Genomic DNA, 17,182 nt, shown 5'->3' with positions numbered 1-17,182 from the left:
AAAGTGGAGACTTATTATATCATATATCAAGTACATTATTGTCTATGCTATTGAACTATACTAGTATTTGTCCCGTACGATTCACGAAAAATATGTTATAAAAATATCTCGTACGATGCACGAAAAATATGTTATAAAAATATACCCTATATGAGGTTTATTCATATATAAAATTTTTGTTATTTAATACTCCCTCCGTCCCGAATTGGATGTCTCATTTACTTTTTGCACGCTTTTTAATGAATTAAAGTAAATGTTATGCACTTTCCAATTATGCCCCTCACTTTTTCACTTTTGGAAATAAAAACAATAAAGCAAGCAAAAACTAGAAGGGTAATTTGAAAAAAAGTGGAATGATAGTGATGTTCAATTTTGGAAAGTGGACAACATTTTGGGACAAACTAAAAAGGAAAGTAAGACACATAAAATGGGACAGAGGGAGTAATTATTATATATGTGTGAATTTCTATGATAAAATTATGAACATAAATATATTTACAATTAAAATAATATTTAAGGTGGGTGATTACTACAAATCTTAAACTATATTAAAATTTTAGTACATAGTATTTAATATTACAAATTTTTAAGAACTTAGTAAACTACAATAGTAATTGAATTACAATTTTAGAGTCACCACGGATCAAAATTTTTAGACCTTTGAGATTTCTAACTCTAGATGTAACAACATATAATTGACCTTTAAAGACCAAACAATCACAATCTTAGTTCGAACATTGATTTTTTCTTTCAAATACTATCGAATTAAGTGTGTAATCAATAAAAGATGAGAACTAATAATTCGAGAATATAATCTTAATGTTACTAAGCCTACTTCACGTCAATTAAGTTGGAGAGTGTTGTTGGATAGTATCCGATGAATCCACGAATAACGCATCTTTGTCTCCGTAGTCCTCGATATTCACATCAACAATCTTAAATATTAGGCCGCCTAGCTTATGCTATATATTAATTTCAAACTTATGGACTTTGGGGTTGCACGTGTGGTGTGCATGCATGCTTCTTAGGGGGCGTTTGGTTTAGGTCATCTTAGATTACCTAGGTAATCTGAGTCTGGTAATGTTATATTATCTTTTTTGGTTCAAATTATAACATTACCTGGTAATGTTATATTACCTGAAAGCTGACGTGGCGATAATGTTTCAAGGTAATGTGATTACCCTCATTTTTTTTTAGGTAATCTTAGATTACCTTGAATTATTCCAACTTTGCCCTTGTTAACTAATCTAATCTAATCTTGTAACTCTTCTATCTAATATAATCTAATCTAACTTTATAATAAAGCAGAACTTCTTGCAATTTCATTTTCCCGCCCAACAAAAATGCTGTCGTTTTAGAGTTTAGGGCTGATATTCGCAATAAATTCGAGTGCAAGTTAATTAAAAGTTTTTATTAAATACTTTTAGAAACTATTCATTATCCAATGAATATCTATCAGAATAAAGGAGATATTTTGCAACTTCCTAATTCCTATACATAAATCATTATTACATACAAATGTTAATGCAAATGAATTTAAATCTTACATAACTTTTACAATCCCCAAGATTAACATTAAATATGCATAACAAGTTTCTATAAACCTAGAACAATATAAATACGTCTTCACAATTCAGAAAACATGTTAATGAACACGGAGAGTGGAGGAAAATGGTGTAGCTGAGGAGAAAGTTGGGAAAGCATTCACGAGGAGAAGAAGACATTTGCTTGAAGATTAAGGTGCGTTGTGGCTTAGAATTCAGAACACCTACACATGCTAAAGCTCTATATCATCTTTCAACTTTCTTATGAAAAAGAATAGAATACTAGAAAATATTTAAAGCACACTGTCGGTGTACTAATTTGCCGAACAGTCAATCTTTCTACTAATTTGTTTTTTTTTTTTTTGTATTTTATCATGTTTATAGGTAAAATAGAGAGAAATCTGTCCAGTTATCTCACTGCAGTGCAGAAACTCTTAACAGATGGAAAGGAAACAGCAACCTCTACATTTGGCAAGTTCAAAAATTGTTAATTTTCTAATCATTTTGTATAGTTGTTCTACACATTAGTTTGGATCTTTGTAATTAATTTTTTTTTTTTTGTTTTATATGTAAGAATAGATTCGTTTTGTAGTATTTATTAAAATGGTTATCTTATTAATAAAAAATATATATGCTTAAACTATATAGTCTTGTGAAAATTAAATGTTGTTAATACCAACATTTAACTATTAATATCAACATTTAATTTTTGAAAGATCATATGACTTTATTATAATTATTAAGATAATAAATATAGAAGTTTATTTGAAGGTGAAGCGTGGTAGGTTGGTTTACAAGTTAAAATAGCAGATCATCCACACCTTGGAGGAGAGTTGCTTCCAATGAATTCCCCTTCGAAATTTGAACAACTGGCCTTGGTGAGTTCTTGAGATTTCCATTTGATGTCCAATCCCGACAACGTGATATCTCGGCAAGGATTAGCTTTGCTGCAATTCATGATCACTGCAACCTCGTCGTCGCTGGTTCCCTTGATGTTCTCGTATTTCACGTCTGAAATCTCCACCGCCGATTCTCCCTCCGATCCGCAATTCGAATTCGGACAATAGTTCTGATCGATGATGATCGGATTATCGACGTTGTCCAAGACGATTTCTCTGTAAGTAACGTCGAACACCTTACTAGGGTACGGAGACGCCCAGGTTTTGATCCGGAGTCCGTTTGAGGTGCCGGATAATCGGGAGTTCTCGACAACGATGCCGCTCACGTCGCCTTCGTCCTTGTACTTTCCGAGGCTTCCGATGCTGATGCCGTGGCCGGGGCCGCAGTTGACGTTGTTGATGTGGAGGTTGGTCGTTCCTCGGATTATGGCGATGCAGTCGTCGCCGGTGCCGATGTCGGAGTTGAATACTTTGACGCCGTCAGATCTGGAGATGTCGATCCCGTCGGTGTTGGGGCTCTCGGCCGGCGCTTGTATTTTGACGCCGTTTATCTCGACGGTCTTGCTCTCGGAAATTTTGATGTGGGCCGACTTGCTGTTTACCGACGTTATGCCTCCGATGTACGCATCACTCACTCTGCTCAATTTTATAGACTGTAATATAATAAATATATACAACTTTCAGTTAGTCTAATAAAAGATCATTAAAAATGGAAAATTGATACCTCTGTCATCATTTTAAATGAATAGTCACATGATGTAATGAGGAGAATAAATAATACCTTTTTAAAAAATCATAAATGTTTCAAAAAAAATATTTATAATGATTTTTTCCCTTAAAATATACATGTATCACGTCATTTCCCTTATCCAACAAATTAAGTTATTGCTAAAAAAACAATGACAAAATAAGTATCCTAAGTCATCACTTTTTCCTCCAATAAATTATTGCTTGAATCAGTATAAATGCACAAAAAAAAAAAAAGGCTGACAACATTTGTACTATAATACTAGTAATAGAATTAAGATTTAAATACAAATTTAACAACAATAAATTATTTATATTTAAATCTTAATTCTGTTGTTAGCATTACCTTAAAACTATAATTAGAATATTTGCAAATTTTTTTTGTTATGTTTTGTATTTATTCTAGTTCCTATGTACATATAAATAATAATTTGTTGAAAAAAATAATAAATAAAATATCTATTTTGCCCGTAATTTTAAGGGTCCGATCTAAACGTCCATTTAACATAGAGATCAAGAAAAATCATCACTTGAATAATTCATGAAAAAAACGAGCTATAAGAATATAATTCAAAGAAACGAGTGATAAAAAACAATTAAATATCTATAAATTGAATAAATAATTTGAATTTTGTATAAATGAATTAAAAGAGTATATAGTGTAGATAATACATACCGTGGGGAGTTGGTCGCAATCGTTATCTTGTTTGCAATTGTTTTCACCCCACGCAGTGTCACCGAGGCCATCAAACGTGCCGGTGCCGGAAATGGTCAAGCCCTGGACGTCGGTGAACAGAACCCATTGTTCGGCGCCGCCGACAGAAGCGCCGGCCGGAGCCTTCACGTTGCCGTCAACTTGAAATGTGATCGGAGCATTGCATGGGCCGGAAAACGTGACGGCCTTCAACGAGAAAGTTCCCTTTGGAATCAAAACTGTGTTTTTGTCGTCATTGCTTCCCTGGCATGCTAGGCTCCACCCTTCCTCCAACGCCTAAAACACAACAAACTAGAATTTCTTACTACTAAAAGATACATTATTTGATATACTATTAAATAATGAAAACATTCAGTACACAGATAATGTATAGTCATCAGTATATTAAAAATGAATATTTATTCATGATTTACGTTACTATGTAAACCATGTTCGATTTTGAAAATTTTATTGATATTACACTACTGGAAATTATTGAATTTTCGACCACTTGAAAGTGATCTTAAATCAAGTTGAAAGCAAAAAGTGGTCGGAAATAGCAACAAGGGTTTTTCCAGATACCAAAAGTGGTCGGTACAAGGCTTTCTACTTGATTTAAGATAACTTTCAGGTGTTCAGAAATTTCAGAATTTCCAGTAGTGTTAAATCATCATATCTGATCTGCCAATCATAAAACGAAAATTATGATTGGCACGATGACCCGAGATCAAGTTACACCAGCAACAGTGTGGGAGCCGCCTCTCAAAGTGAGGGGCTCCTCATGCACAATAAGCATAAATCTGACCTCCAGTTCCACTAAGTTATCATGATTTACAACATCCTCTCAGATGCTCTATCAAGTCTGGACGTGGGAGTCCTTAAGATTGGGGACTCAACCTTTTGAGAACAATAAAACGAGAATTATTTAAAAGAAAATAGAGAATAAATATTTACCGCTGTAATATCAGAATCTTCTTCATCGGAAATGGCAGCAAAAGAATAGACGTTAAAGATTTCAGCTTCAACGTTATGTAAACAAATTCTGAGTAAAATGAGAGCAAATGTTGGGATGAATGAACTGCTGCAACCCATTTTCAACTTTATTTTAATCTTTCTTTCTTACTTTCTTGCTATCTAGTAGCTAGTATATATATAGATATATGAAGTCACACACAAGAAGCTAGGGAGTTTTACTTATATTTAAATAACTGTTAAAAGAAATATATATTTGGTATGAAAATTATATCCAAGATTTAAAATCAATTATATAACTGATCTCAAAATGGCTTAAAGGGTTAAAAATTTGCAATATGCATGATACATACGGAGTACTTAATAACCATTATGCAAATTTATATATATTAGGTATGAAAATTATGTCATGAGATCTAGAATCCTTATATGTCTTATTTAGAATGTTTATCCAAAAAATATTAATTAATCTTATTAGGAAAACGTATATTTTAATTCTAGTTAAGAATATATAACAAATCTGGATTGAACTATGACGGTGCAGGTCTCAATCAAAACAGATTAAAGGGTTAAAAATATACAGTAAAAGAATTATACAAAGCTTCTGCTTAATTGGAGGAATCGACCCCTAGGCGCTTTTAAATTTTAAATTTTATAGAGTACTACTTTATTTTAAATAATTAAGTGTTCAAAATTTTTTATTCTAAATTGCGATTTGATGATATTACTGCAATAGTTATGTTGTGAAACCGTGTTCACTATGCGCATGGTGAACACGAGATAGATTCATAATTTTTAAGCTGTAGATTCATAATTTCTATACTGTAGATTCATAACATGTATACTACTGTAGATTCATAATTTCTATATCGTACTGTAGATTCATAATTTCTATACTATAAATTCATAATTTCTATTCTGTAGATTCATAATTCATAGATTCTATATATAGATAGGCGAGTTCAGGTGCAGCGGTGTCTTACGGTGCGGCGGTGCGACATCACCAATAGTTCAACAAATATACACCATCAACGTTAGGAAAATACACCACAAAAAACAGAGACAAATTAGGTACGCATCACCAAACACACACCATTAGGTGTGAGTAAAAACACCATACAGTGTTCGGAAATACACCATTGGGGTGGTGAGTTATATGGTGTATTTTTTTGGGTCTGTTGTGTATTTTTTGATGTTTTATTGCATTTCATTATGGTGTGTTTTCCTTACACTGTTGGTGCATATTGTTAACATTGTTGGTGTATTCTGAAATTCCGCCGCACGGGAAGACCCCGCCGCATTTGAACTTTTTCCAATATATATATATATATATATATATATATATATATATATGAAAGCGTTCAGGTGCGAATGGCTTGCCCAGGAAAGAAATGAGAATGCACGTCATCCGTTCACGTGTCTAGATCTAATAGATGAGAAACACTAATGTTTTAAAAAAAAACACGGTGGTATTTGCGTAAATAATTAAACATCGAAGTGAAATAAAATGTATTACAAGTGCAAGTAGCAGTTTCATATAGTGCACCTAACTACAAGTAAAATGTATTACAAGTTCATGTAAAATGTATATATTATAGGTGCAAGTAAAATTTACACTGAATATCGAAACTAAGTGCACCTGACGTTATAACTAGGTACACCTATAGTTATAGGTAATTGCACCTAGGTGCATAAATATATATATTGTATGTTATATATATTGTTTCGATACTCAGTGTAAATTGAACCGATAATATATATAAGAAACTAAGTCTGAATTGTTCGGTAAAAAATTGAACCGAACCGAATACCATTTGATTTTTTTTAAATAATAATAATAATAATAATAATAATAATAATAATAATAATAATAATAATAATAATAATAATAATAATAATAATAATAATAATAATAATAAATAAATAAATAAATAAATAAATAAATAAAAAGTAAATCCAAGTCCCTTATTGCTTGCTCTGCCGTTCAGCTCATATTTTCACGGGCATCTCTCATAAATGTTTTATTTGATTTCTTTATGGTTTGTTATTAAAAGTTCTATATTATGTGTTATGGTGTTTACATAGTCCATATCTAAAGTCTAATATATAACAAAATAGCAATCCAAAGTTCAAACAGTATTCGGTTCGGTTCGGTTTTTACCGAACCGTTCGGTATACAAGAATTTATTACCGTTTGGTTGTTCGGTATATTACCGAATCTAACTAGTTTGGTATGGTTCGGTTCGAGAAAACTGAACCAAATTGCCCACCCTTAAAGTTATTTACCAAAATAGCCCATTGACTATAGCGAATTACTAATTTGATCCCAAGTTAACGATTGACTAACGGTCAAACAAACGGAGGACCAAATTGGTTAAGATTTTAAAAATTTAGGGACTTAATTGGTAAAAAAAAATTAAAAAATAGTCAATGACCAAATTGATAAATTTTCTATAGTCAAGGGACCATTTCGGTAATTAAATCTAATTTAAGTTTAGTTATAAAAATGTATATTAATTTAATGTAGGGCCCATTTTTGTTGCTACGCCCAGGGCCTATAAAATGATAGGACCGGCCCTCAGAGCTAATATCATTTGAGGTTCTCCGAGTAAAGTGATTTTGCAACGTTTAATCCTAAACTTTCAAATTGACCACATATGGTCCTTCCACTTTCAAATTGTTACCATCCATGGTCCAAGTTAATCATACATGGTCCTTCAAGTATTAAATTTTAACCAACCATGGTCCTTTCAAGAGGACCGCATGTGACATTAACTCTTTATTTAAATATTTATTAGTTTATATTAATATTAATATAATTATATATATAATTAATGTAACTTTTATTTATTACATAAATTAAGCAAAGTTATAAACTAAAAATTTTATAAACTTCATAACTTACTAATATTATAATTATAAAGTAAAATAAAAATATTACATATAAATTATATCAATGTTAAATAAATTATAATTATATTTCAAATTAGCACATTTACACTAATAAATATAATCTTATACGTCATTTAATTAATCTAAACCGACATTTCTAAATTCTAACTAAAAATAATTAATATACTTACACTAATATAATATTTAATAATTTTTAATTTTTCAATATTTATTATTATAAAAATAATTTATTTTGTAATATATTTATTAAAATTTTATTTTAAAATGTAATTAAAAATAGGGAAAAAAAAACGTTTTTGGCCCCTCAATTGTTTTACTTTTGTAAATTTAGCCCCTATCAATTGATTTCAACAAACTTAGTCCTTTAATTGTTTATAATGTACAACATTTAGTCATTGATGTTATATAATTAAAATTTTATTAATAATTTTTTATAGTTATATTTGTCAATTCTTTTCTACCATTAACTTTCTTCTCCTTAACGTATGCTTCTGGATGTGTTAGCTTTTGCAGCCGGGAAGTGGCGGGGAAGAAGCAGTTTTCTAGGCAGTTTCATGACATGGAGGAACTCCAACACTAGAACCATTGATTCTTCTTAATTTTGTTAACGATTCCTTGCATAGATTCTTAGACTCGAGGTGGGTTAGCTTTTGCAGCCCGAAAGTGGCGGGGAGAAGTAGTTTTCCGGGCAGTTTTACGACACGCAGATGGTTGAAAATAAAGTAGGGATCGATAATCCCAAGATTTTTAGCTATTACAAGCTCTTTGTCGGGTCTAATGGTTTTATGAAAGTGAATCTTGGGCAGCGGGTATACAGGGTGGTTATTATGCCCAACGACGGAACGGTGGTGGCGGTGAAGTGGCTGGCGGAGAGATGGGAGAGATTTGAGATAACTTTCCCGCGCGGAGCTGGTGGCCGTGGCTCATCTCCGTCAGCGGACTCTTGTCAAGCTCCGGGGTGGTGTGTTCATGACAATCAGCTTTCTTAGTATTAAGATATGACTACATGCCTAATCGTAGATTCGCAGCCTTGATAGAGTTCCGTTCAAAAGATAAGAGAACTTGGAATTTCATGCATGTTATGTTTCACATCATCACTTCTATAATAATAATAATAATAATAATAATAATAATAATAATAATAATAAAGAATAACTTTCAATAGTTCAGGTCATCGGGCTAGCCCATTAAATTTTGGACTAGCCTGATTGGGCCTCGGGCTAATGTTTTTTATCGGGCTAACCCGTTCGGGCAATAGTCATGTCGGTTTCGGTCTTATCGGGCCAGCCCATCGGGTTCAGGTTAAGATTGACATCTCCAATTAAGGTTTAAGTTTATAATCATATAGAACAAATATTATGAACATAATATAGGATGAATGTATGTTATTAAGCATGATACACATGTAATGTAATTTTATATAGAGCAAATTACACTTTTGGTCCTATAACTATAGGGGGCATGTTAATTTTGGTCCTTGACTTTTAAAACTAGCAATTTAGTCCTTTAACTGTGCTTTTTTTAGTAGATTTGGTCCTCCCGGCTAAATCACCAGTGGAATTTGGCCGGAAAAACGTAAACTTTAAAAAAAAAATTATTTAACGGGTAAAATGGTCATTTTTAGTTGAGCCGGTGTGTAATATGTGTGGGGTGGATCATGAAAATATAATGCATGCATTGGTATCATGTGACTATGCAAGGGCCATATGGGCACGATCTAACCTCCCAATCCCCAATATTATAACAGATATTTTTCATGAATGGTTTAGTGCATTATTAAATGTTCTAGACTCTGATGGGATCATGTTCGCAGCTGCCATCCTTTACCACCTATGGAGAGCACGAAACGGAGCGGTTTGGGATGCTTGCCTCCAAAGACCAACGAGAGTCCTTGCTACCGCAAGGTCCACCATGAATGCATGGACCCGTGTCCACCTCCCAGCTGCACTGTCGCCTCCGTCCGAGCATCACCCACCCCCCGCCGAAGGATTAATCTCACCGCAGCAACCTGTTTTGCAGCCGCATGATCCACCGTCTACTGCCGGAACGCCGCAAAACCCCCAACAATCGCAGCCAGTCCTATGCTATATCGACGCTGGGTACAAGCACCGGACAAGCACAGCAGTAGCAGGAGCAGTCCTCTTCACGGCCAATGGCGACTATCTTTCGGCTTTTTGTGCTCCACTCACAGCATGCTTTTCACCCCTAATGGCCGAAGCAATGGCATGCAAAGAGGCGCTTGCATGGCTTCGGGATCGTGGCGAACAGCGAGTACGAGTATTTACGGATTGTCATGCATTGCAAAGGCAATTAACTTCATCTATGCCTATACCCCGATCATACGTAGGATACGTTTTACAAGCCTGTAAGGCCTACTTATCGTCTTTTGACATTTCTATTATTAGTTTCGTACCTAGATCGCAGAATTTTTTAGCACATAGTTTAGCTTCTACTGCTTTTGATTTTACCACAGCTATGTATTGGGACGTCGTCCCTCCGAATTCTATTTCTGCATATCTATAAAATAACCATTATGGTTGCCTTAAAAAAATAAAAAAAAAATAAAATAAAATAAAAAAAAAAGCTTTATTTTTATGAATATATAAAAAGAATATTATAATCTACTACAAAGTGAAAGAAAATAGATGTGATGTAGATGTAGTTTTGTATTTATGTATATTAATGTTTAGATTTATGATCATATAGAACATAATATAAAATGAACATTATCAAACATGATGTATGTGTCAGTAGTGTGTAATGTTTATACACATTAAGTTTTGTGTTTATGAACATATAGAGAGAACATTATTATGAACTTACTATAAAGTGAATGAAAATACATACGATGTACCTTCAGTTTAATATTTATTAAATTAAGGTTTAGGTTTATGAACATTTTTTTTTTAAAAGCAAGCCAATGCTGTTTTATTTAGAGATAAAATGAAATAGTCAGGCGGGACAAACGTCCCAATACATAGCCGTACCATGTTCAAAAGTTGTAAAAGCTAAAGTGTGAGCTAAGTAATTTTGGGATCTAGGAATAAAATTAATTGAACAGAAATCAAACGTAGATATGCAAGCTTGCATATGCACCCATCAATAGCATAACCATGGGATCTAGGAATAAAATTAATTGAGCAAAAATCAAACGTAGATATGCAAGCTTGCATATGCAACCATCAATAGCATAACCAATATACGTACGATCCAGACAGAGCACTTGGTGAAGATAGGTAGCACTGAAGTGTACGACAATCCGTTTATAGCTCTATAGACTGTTCTCCACGAGCCCTTAGTCATGACAAGGCCTCTTTGCACGCGAATGCTTGGGCCATAAATGGGGAGAAACAACTCGGGAGGGAAGCGCTGTAGGCCGAAACATAACCACCTTCGGCGTCAAGAAGGTTTAGGTTTATGAACATAGTACTAAATAATCTTATTAAACATGATACATTAGTTGGCAATTAATATAAAACGACATCATTTTAGAGCATGATCCACAATATATATATATATATATATATATATATATATATATATATATATATATATAATTTGCCAAGGCTTTTTATGTGATTATAAAGAGCAACCCTCCGTTGGCTATTAGGAATTGAAGTGAAAAACAGACGTAAAGGGAGACGTAATCATTTATTTGAAATTATTAGAGAAATCATGAGACAGGGACTGAGTACATGTGTTTGATGAAATTAAACATGCATATCCCAGCTGGGTTATTTAACATGCATGAAATGCTAATATCCCATGGATAGTGGCTACAAGGCTTTATTGATTAAATCCAGATATCAGAAGTGCAGTCACCACCAGGATACCTCATCTCATGAGCCAAGGCTGGACCATCCGGCTCATCTCCAAAGTCGACGAAGAAGTTAGGGTTAATGGAGAGCCCGCCTTTGTGTGTGTCCACATCTATCTGTATAATGTGGGAGCCTTTCTCCACCAGATCTGGATAGAACTGCTTGTCCCAGGTGCTGTACAGCGAGTTTGTCGCGTATAGCCTCTTCCCGTCTAGGCTCAGCTGTATCATCTGCGGTCCTCCTCTCAGCTTCTTTCCCTGCAGATCACGACCCATCAGATCGATCAAATGTTAGGCAGAGGCCAATGAAGGGTCAATTGTTAGGCAGAGGCCGAGGAAGGGTCAAGCCCAGCAATTGGTAGTTATGAGATTGTTGGGCAAATAATATACCTGGATATCTGGGACATCCACCTGGTATGTTGTGCCATCTTCTGCCTCTGCAACTACAGAGCTTCCTTTTCGGATCAATCCACCAACCCATACTTGCCCCGCCAGCTTCGGGTTTGCTCGATCCTCGATGTTATACTGTCTAATATCGCCGTGCAGCCAATTCGCAAAGTAGAGGAAGCGATCATCCAACGAGATCAGGAAATCAGTAATGAGCCCAGGCATTTCAGGGAGAATCCAATTCTGGACTTTCAGTGCTTTCACTGACACTGCTAGCTGCAGTACATAGCTAATCAGCAAGCATATACGGAGTAATATATAAATCCAACTATCAGCTTAGATTTTTAGTTGAGATGGAACACATGCTTCAATTTGGTATCAGAACACGTGGTTTAAATCTCTGTGGCAAGAAACTCAAACATACAACATTACCTCATGGCTCCACGAGTCATCTGGATTCTTGAAGAAACGAACCATGTTGCTGGTCAATGCACACCCCACGAACCCGGTCGCTTCAGATGGATCATGCAGGAATCTTATCTGCAACGAGTTCAATCGATACGAGTGAAATAGAAAAACAGAGAAATGAAGTAAATGCAACTCAGTGTTTACGGAAATGGAAGAGCGAAAGAGTGAGCCCCCGTCTTACCTCCAAGGGTAGAAGCCCGGTATTTCCAAGATCCAGCGTCTGTTTCAACTCGCCATCGGGCCAGCTATAGACGTGCAAATGGCGACCGTACAGCCCATCAGAAACATGCTGAAGATTGAAGCCTTTCGTGAAGGCGCTGGGAGCTCCCCAAGAAGAGCTGATCATCGTCTTGTGTCGAGGTTGGTACCAAAAATCGTACCCGTACAGTGGACTGTGCCCCGGCTTTTCCCACCGCCCCTTCACATTGAAATCAGAATCAAGAAGAAGAAACCCATTCCCCTCGGCATTCCCATCTTTATCACCAAGGCACGACAGCATTATGTCGCCCGAAGCAAGGCAATGAGCCGTGTGTGGAAACGCCAATCCAGTCTTCTCTACAATATCATCCGGTTCAACAACTTTATACAGACTAGGAGCTTTCGGATCCTTTATTGTGTCAACTGCATATATCCGCCCCGATCTGAAACAGTAAAAATTCACCTCTTGTAAGACATGGCAATGGTGAAATACACTAATCTGGCCGAAAAATGAGATAGTGGAATGAGAAAAAATTAGATATGGTAGATGAAAACGGGACACCAAAAGAGTTGACTGCTGAGCCGAGACTACAAGGCAGACCCAAAGGCGGGAAATATATATATATAGAGCTATACTTACATTAGTGAAGGCAGGACGAGATATCTTCGAGTAGCAGATGAATCGCCATGGCAAGAACTGCAGGAATTCCATCCCGAATGGTGCAGTTCATCGCCTAAGTGAGGCATTGGTAGCCTGTGGATTATCTTAGAAAATGTTGGTGAATTAGGATCAACATCAACAGTAGCCAGGTAATCAGGTTTCTCTATTCCTGTTCCTGCATGGATGAACCAAACACAAATTTATCACTGAAATATTGAAACTTTAAATAGAACTGTCAGCTCCTACATCTATAGCTTTTCCATTCCAATAGAAAATGTATAGCATGCAGTGGTTTACAAGGTAAATAGATGGTTCAACTATTTCCAACATTATCACTCAAAATTGTTCAACTCGACTATCTAATTCTTGGTAATGGTAAATTTCGAATTCCTTGACTTGACAAGTGAGTTGTTACACACTCCTTAGCGAAATTCGACTTCCATGACCACCGTCTAGCTGTTTTAATCGACCCAAACTTAGGGTCTAGCCCCGCAGGGCTTAGCTCAATGATTCAAGGGTCACCTTAGAAGTCTTGCTCCAGCAGCAGGGTGGAGGTTCGATTCCCACTGAAGACATAGTCATTGGGAGACCCAAAGCCCAAAAGATTGATCAGAGGTGATGAAGACTCCTTATGCACAAAGTGTACATGCAGAGGTGACATGACGATGCTATAGTCACGCATATAGGCTATAGCAATACCTGTGGTACAGACTTAATCGCTGAGTTATATGCGTGACCATCTTTAATCCCTAAGTTATGCATGAAGTGGCCATTTTAGTCCTTGAATGACCAAATTCGTCACTTTATTAAGTGACAAATTGGTGATAAAAATAGTCCCTGAAGGACTAAAATCGCCACTTTGGGCCTAACTTAAGGGTTAAAGATGATCATACATATAACTCATGGGAACTAAGTTTGTATTACGGGTATAACTGAAGGACCAAAAATGCAATTTTTCCTCATTATGAATAATTTCAAACACTATGTGTGCACACTAGGTCCTTTTTCTTTTTAATAAATCATATGATGCAATTGTTAAATACATAAATTTTACTCTCTAAACACAAATATAACTAATAAAAAAATTAAATTAAACTTAGGTCATTAAACTAAATATGTAAAATAAGGTAAAAATAGCATTTGCTGGCCACAAAGTAAGACTCCATGTCAGAAATCAAATCCTTAAATACAAAAAGGAATTTTCCACATCAGTATATTAAAAGAATGCACTCATTTTGCTAAAATAATAATTTTTTGACAACAAATCGCATCAAATCTGTTCTTCATGGATTTGTTTTGAGAGAAGTACTAATAAATTATTTTCAAAAAAAAAAAAGTACTAATAAATTAATCTGATTTAATTGGACTTTACACATGCCACAAATATCGTATTCCAAATTTCATTTCAAATATAAAACCTCATGAGAAATGTGTTGACTACTTGACTAATGTGTAATTAGAGATGGATTATTCTACAACACCATAGGTCATTTTTATATATTTTAAAAGTGTTTTAATATACTGAATGTACATTATTTGTATATTGAAGGTTCATTACGTAGTTAGTTTACCAAATAACGTACCTTCAAAAAATAAGGTTTAGTTTATTAAAAATATACCTTTAATTTAATTTAATATAATAAAAATGTATCTTAAGTTAGTGTTCACCTTATAATGGTATATGGTATATATATGATTGCACATATAGTGTCTAGTTAACATATTATGTACTTCTAATTTATTAAAGACACATAAAATTTGTTAACTACATTCACATAATATATTAATGTAAAATGATAATTTTTTGACGGTCCATGGTATAACAATTGTTAAAAAGAGGTATCCGGTGACAATGTGACATAGAAAGTTTTTATCTAATCAAAATTATTAAGAATAGTGATGATAGAGTCAATATTTATCCAATCAAATTATAAAGATCACTTGGCCCAATGAGAAAATTCATTGTACTAAAAGATAAGGTAAGATAAATTCTCAGCCTATCCTAGTAGACCAAGACTCACGATGACAAACGTGCCGTATAGGCATATACTACTATTTTAATACTAATTAAAATTAATAATTATTGATCATAATTTTTTTTTTAAATGTAAAATCAAAATACTAATACTATAATTAATTATGGAAAAATGGTAAAAAATACCTCTTTATAATATCTAAATTATCAATGTCACCCCTAAATTATGAGTGGTGTAAATGTTGCTCCTCAATTATTAAAATAGTGCATGCACATATAACCCCTGCCGTAACGGATCTGTGGTTCCCCAACGCTGTGCATCACTGGTACTCGAATGGAGGGAAGGAAAAAATAAATAAATTACATATTTACTCCGGCTTAACGGTATTGTACACTAAAGGAGAACTACATGTCCGTTACGGGAGGAACTATATGTACACCGTTTTAATAATTAAGGAATAACATTTACATCATTCATAATTTAAGAGTGGGATTAATAATTAGCATATTATAAAGAGACATTTTTTTACAATTTTCTCATTAATTATTGTTATGTGACATAAAAGCGATAAAACCCACAAAAAAAAAAAGTGATAAAACCCGATAATGATAACAGCCTAAAATTCGCTGATTTTGGGGAGATGATGATATTCGGGAATCGGAATCGGGAACTGGATTTCCGAACCGGAATCGGCGATTCCGAAACCACGAAAGGGGGGAAAAAGAAGGGTACCTGAATAGACGCACGTGACATAAATGAGGGACTCCCGAGGACCTTTCATGGCTTCCTTGGGGCTAGCATAGCCGGGCCCAGACTTGCAGCACCCACCCACCTTGGGTTGCTCCGCCGCTACCGCCGTTACCGCCGTCGCCATCTCACTTCTCCGGCCAGGAAAACCAGAGTCAAGGCTAAGAGTGATGTGTTATCAGGAGGCCCCTACGGGAGGTTTTTTTATTCGTAAAAATAGTGAGACACCCCGGGCGAACTGCTTCTTCTTATAATACGACGACACGATTGATTGTTGTATTAACAGACATATATCGTTGCAGGGCAGTATTGTCACATGATTTGTCGGTATGTGGACGTCTATGAGGGTCGCAGGAATTTTGTGTCCAGAGGGGATGAATCCGGTGTGCTCTGTCTTTGGTGATACCATATCTTCAATCGCTTCTTCATATGACACGTCCGAAGAGTTATCTTTTTAGATAAAAGTCAAACAAACCTTCTATTGTAACAAACATATAAGCCTATTTTTATCTACTAGTAATTCACTCGCGCGATGCACGAAAAAAAATTATGTTATTATAAATATAAATAAAAAAAATAGAAAAATTAGAATATTTTAAATTATTTAATATAATAATATTTTTGAACTTCCATTGGTCAAAGTATTTATTATTTTTATAGAATACAAAATTACAATTAAAATTATAATTATAATTATAATTTTGTATGGTTAATATAATCTCTAATTATGTGCATATTCAAATAAACTTATAGAGATAATTTACATAATTACATTGATTTATTCTTAATTGTATTTCATCTATATTATAATTTTCACAATACAAATAATAACTAAGATAATTACATTTGAAAAACAAATTTCAAATTTTATATGTGTAAAATTGTAAATTTAAACTCTAATTGAACATATTTTTTATATAATTATATAATATATAGCTATTTTATTTTTCAAAAGTATATTTTTTATATGATTATATAATATATATAACTATTTTATTTTTTAAATGTTGTGTTTTTTTTTTATAATAAAGGATGTTGTGGCATTAATTGTAAAATTAATTATTTTCCAAACCATATAGCTTTATTATATAAAGGATTAAATTCTTTTCCATTTTTAAAAACAGATCTTACTTTATCATATCAACCAGTAAATTACTCG

General features: G+C 34.1%; 2 protein-coding genes across 2 annotated transcripts; both read right to left on the bottom strand.

The window, feature by feature from the left end:
* Positions 1 to 2,289: 2,289 nt before the first annotated feature.
* On the bottom strand, positions 2,290 to 4,976 carry LOC109178949 (exopolygalacturonase-like). Its single transcript, XM_019328498.1, has 3 exons — positions 4,839 to 4,976; positions 3,867 to 4,181; positions 2,290 to 3,096 (listed from the first exon to the last, which is right to left on the bottom strand). Exons 1-3 carry the CDS (start codon positions 4,974 to 4,976, stop codon positions 2,356 to 2,358), a joined length of 1,194 nt encoding a protein of 397 aa, XP_019184043.1. The 3' UTR covers positions 2,290 to 2,355.
* Positions 4,977 to 11,401: 6,425 nt separating this feature from the next.
* On the bottom strand, positions 11,402 to 16,283 carry LOC109178976 (selenium-binding protein 2-like). Its single transcript, XM_019328526.1, has 6 exons — positions 16,009 to 16,283; positions 13,280 to 13,475; positions 12,623 to 13,082; positions 12,406 to 12,513; positions 11,977 to 12,249; positions 11,402 to 11,844 (listed from the first exon to the last, which is right to left on the bottom strand). Exons 1-6 carry the CDS (start codon positions 16,148 to 16,150, stop codon positions 11,563 to 11,565), a joined length of 1,461 nt encoding a protein of 486 aa, XP_019184071.1. The 5' UTR covers positions 16,151 to 16,283; the 3' UTR covers positions 11,402 to 11,562.
* Positions 16,284 to 17,182: the final 899 nt, after the last annotated feature.

The sequence above is a fragment of the Ipomoea nil genome, unplaced genomic scaffold, assembly GCF_001879475.1.
Source record: "Ipomoea nil cultivar Tokyo-kokei standard unplaced genomic scaffold, Asagao_1.1 scaffold0875, whole genome shotgun sequence".
NCBI lineage: Eukaryota > Viridiplantae > Streptophyta > Magnoliopsida > Solanales > Convolvulaceae > Ipomoea > Ipomoea nil.
Note: the sequence above shows the minus strand (reverse complement) of the source record. Positions and strands in the feature narration are given on the sequence as shown.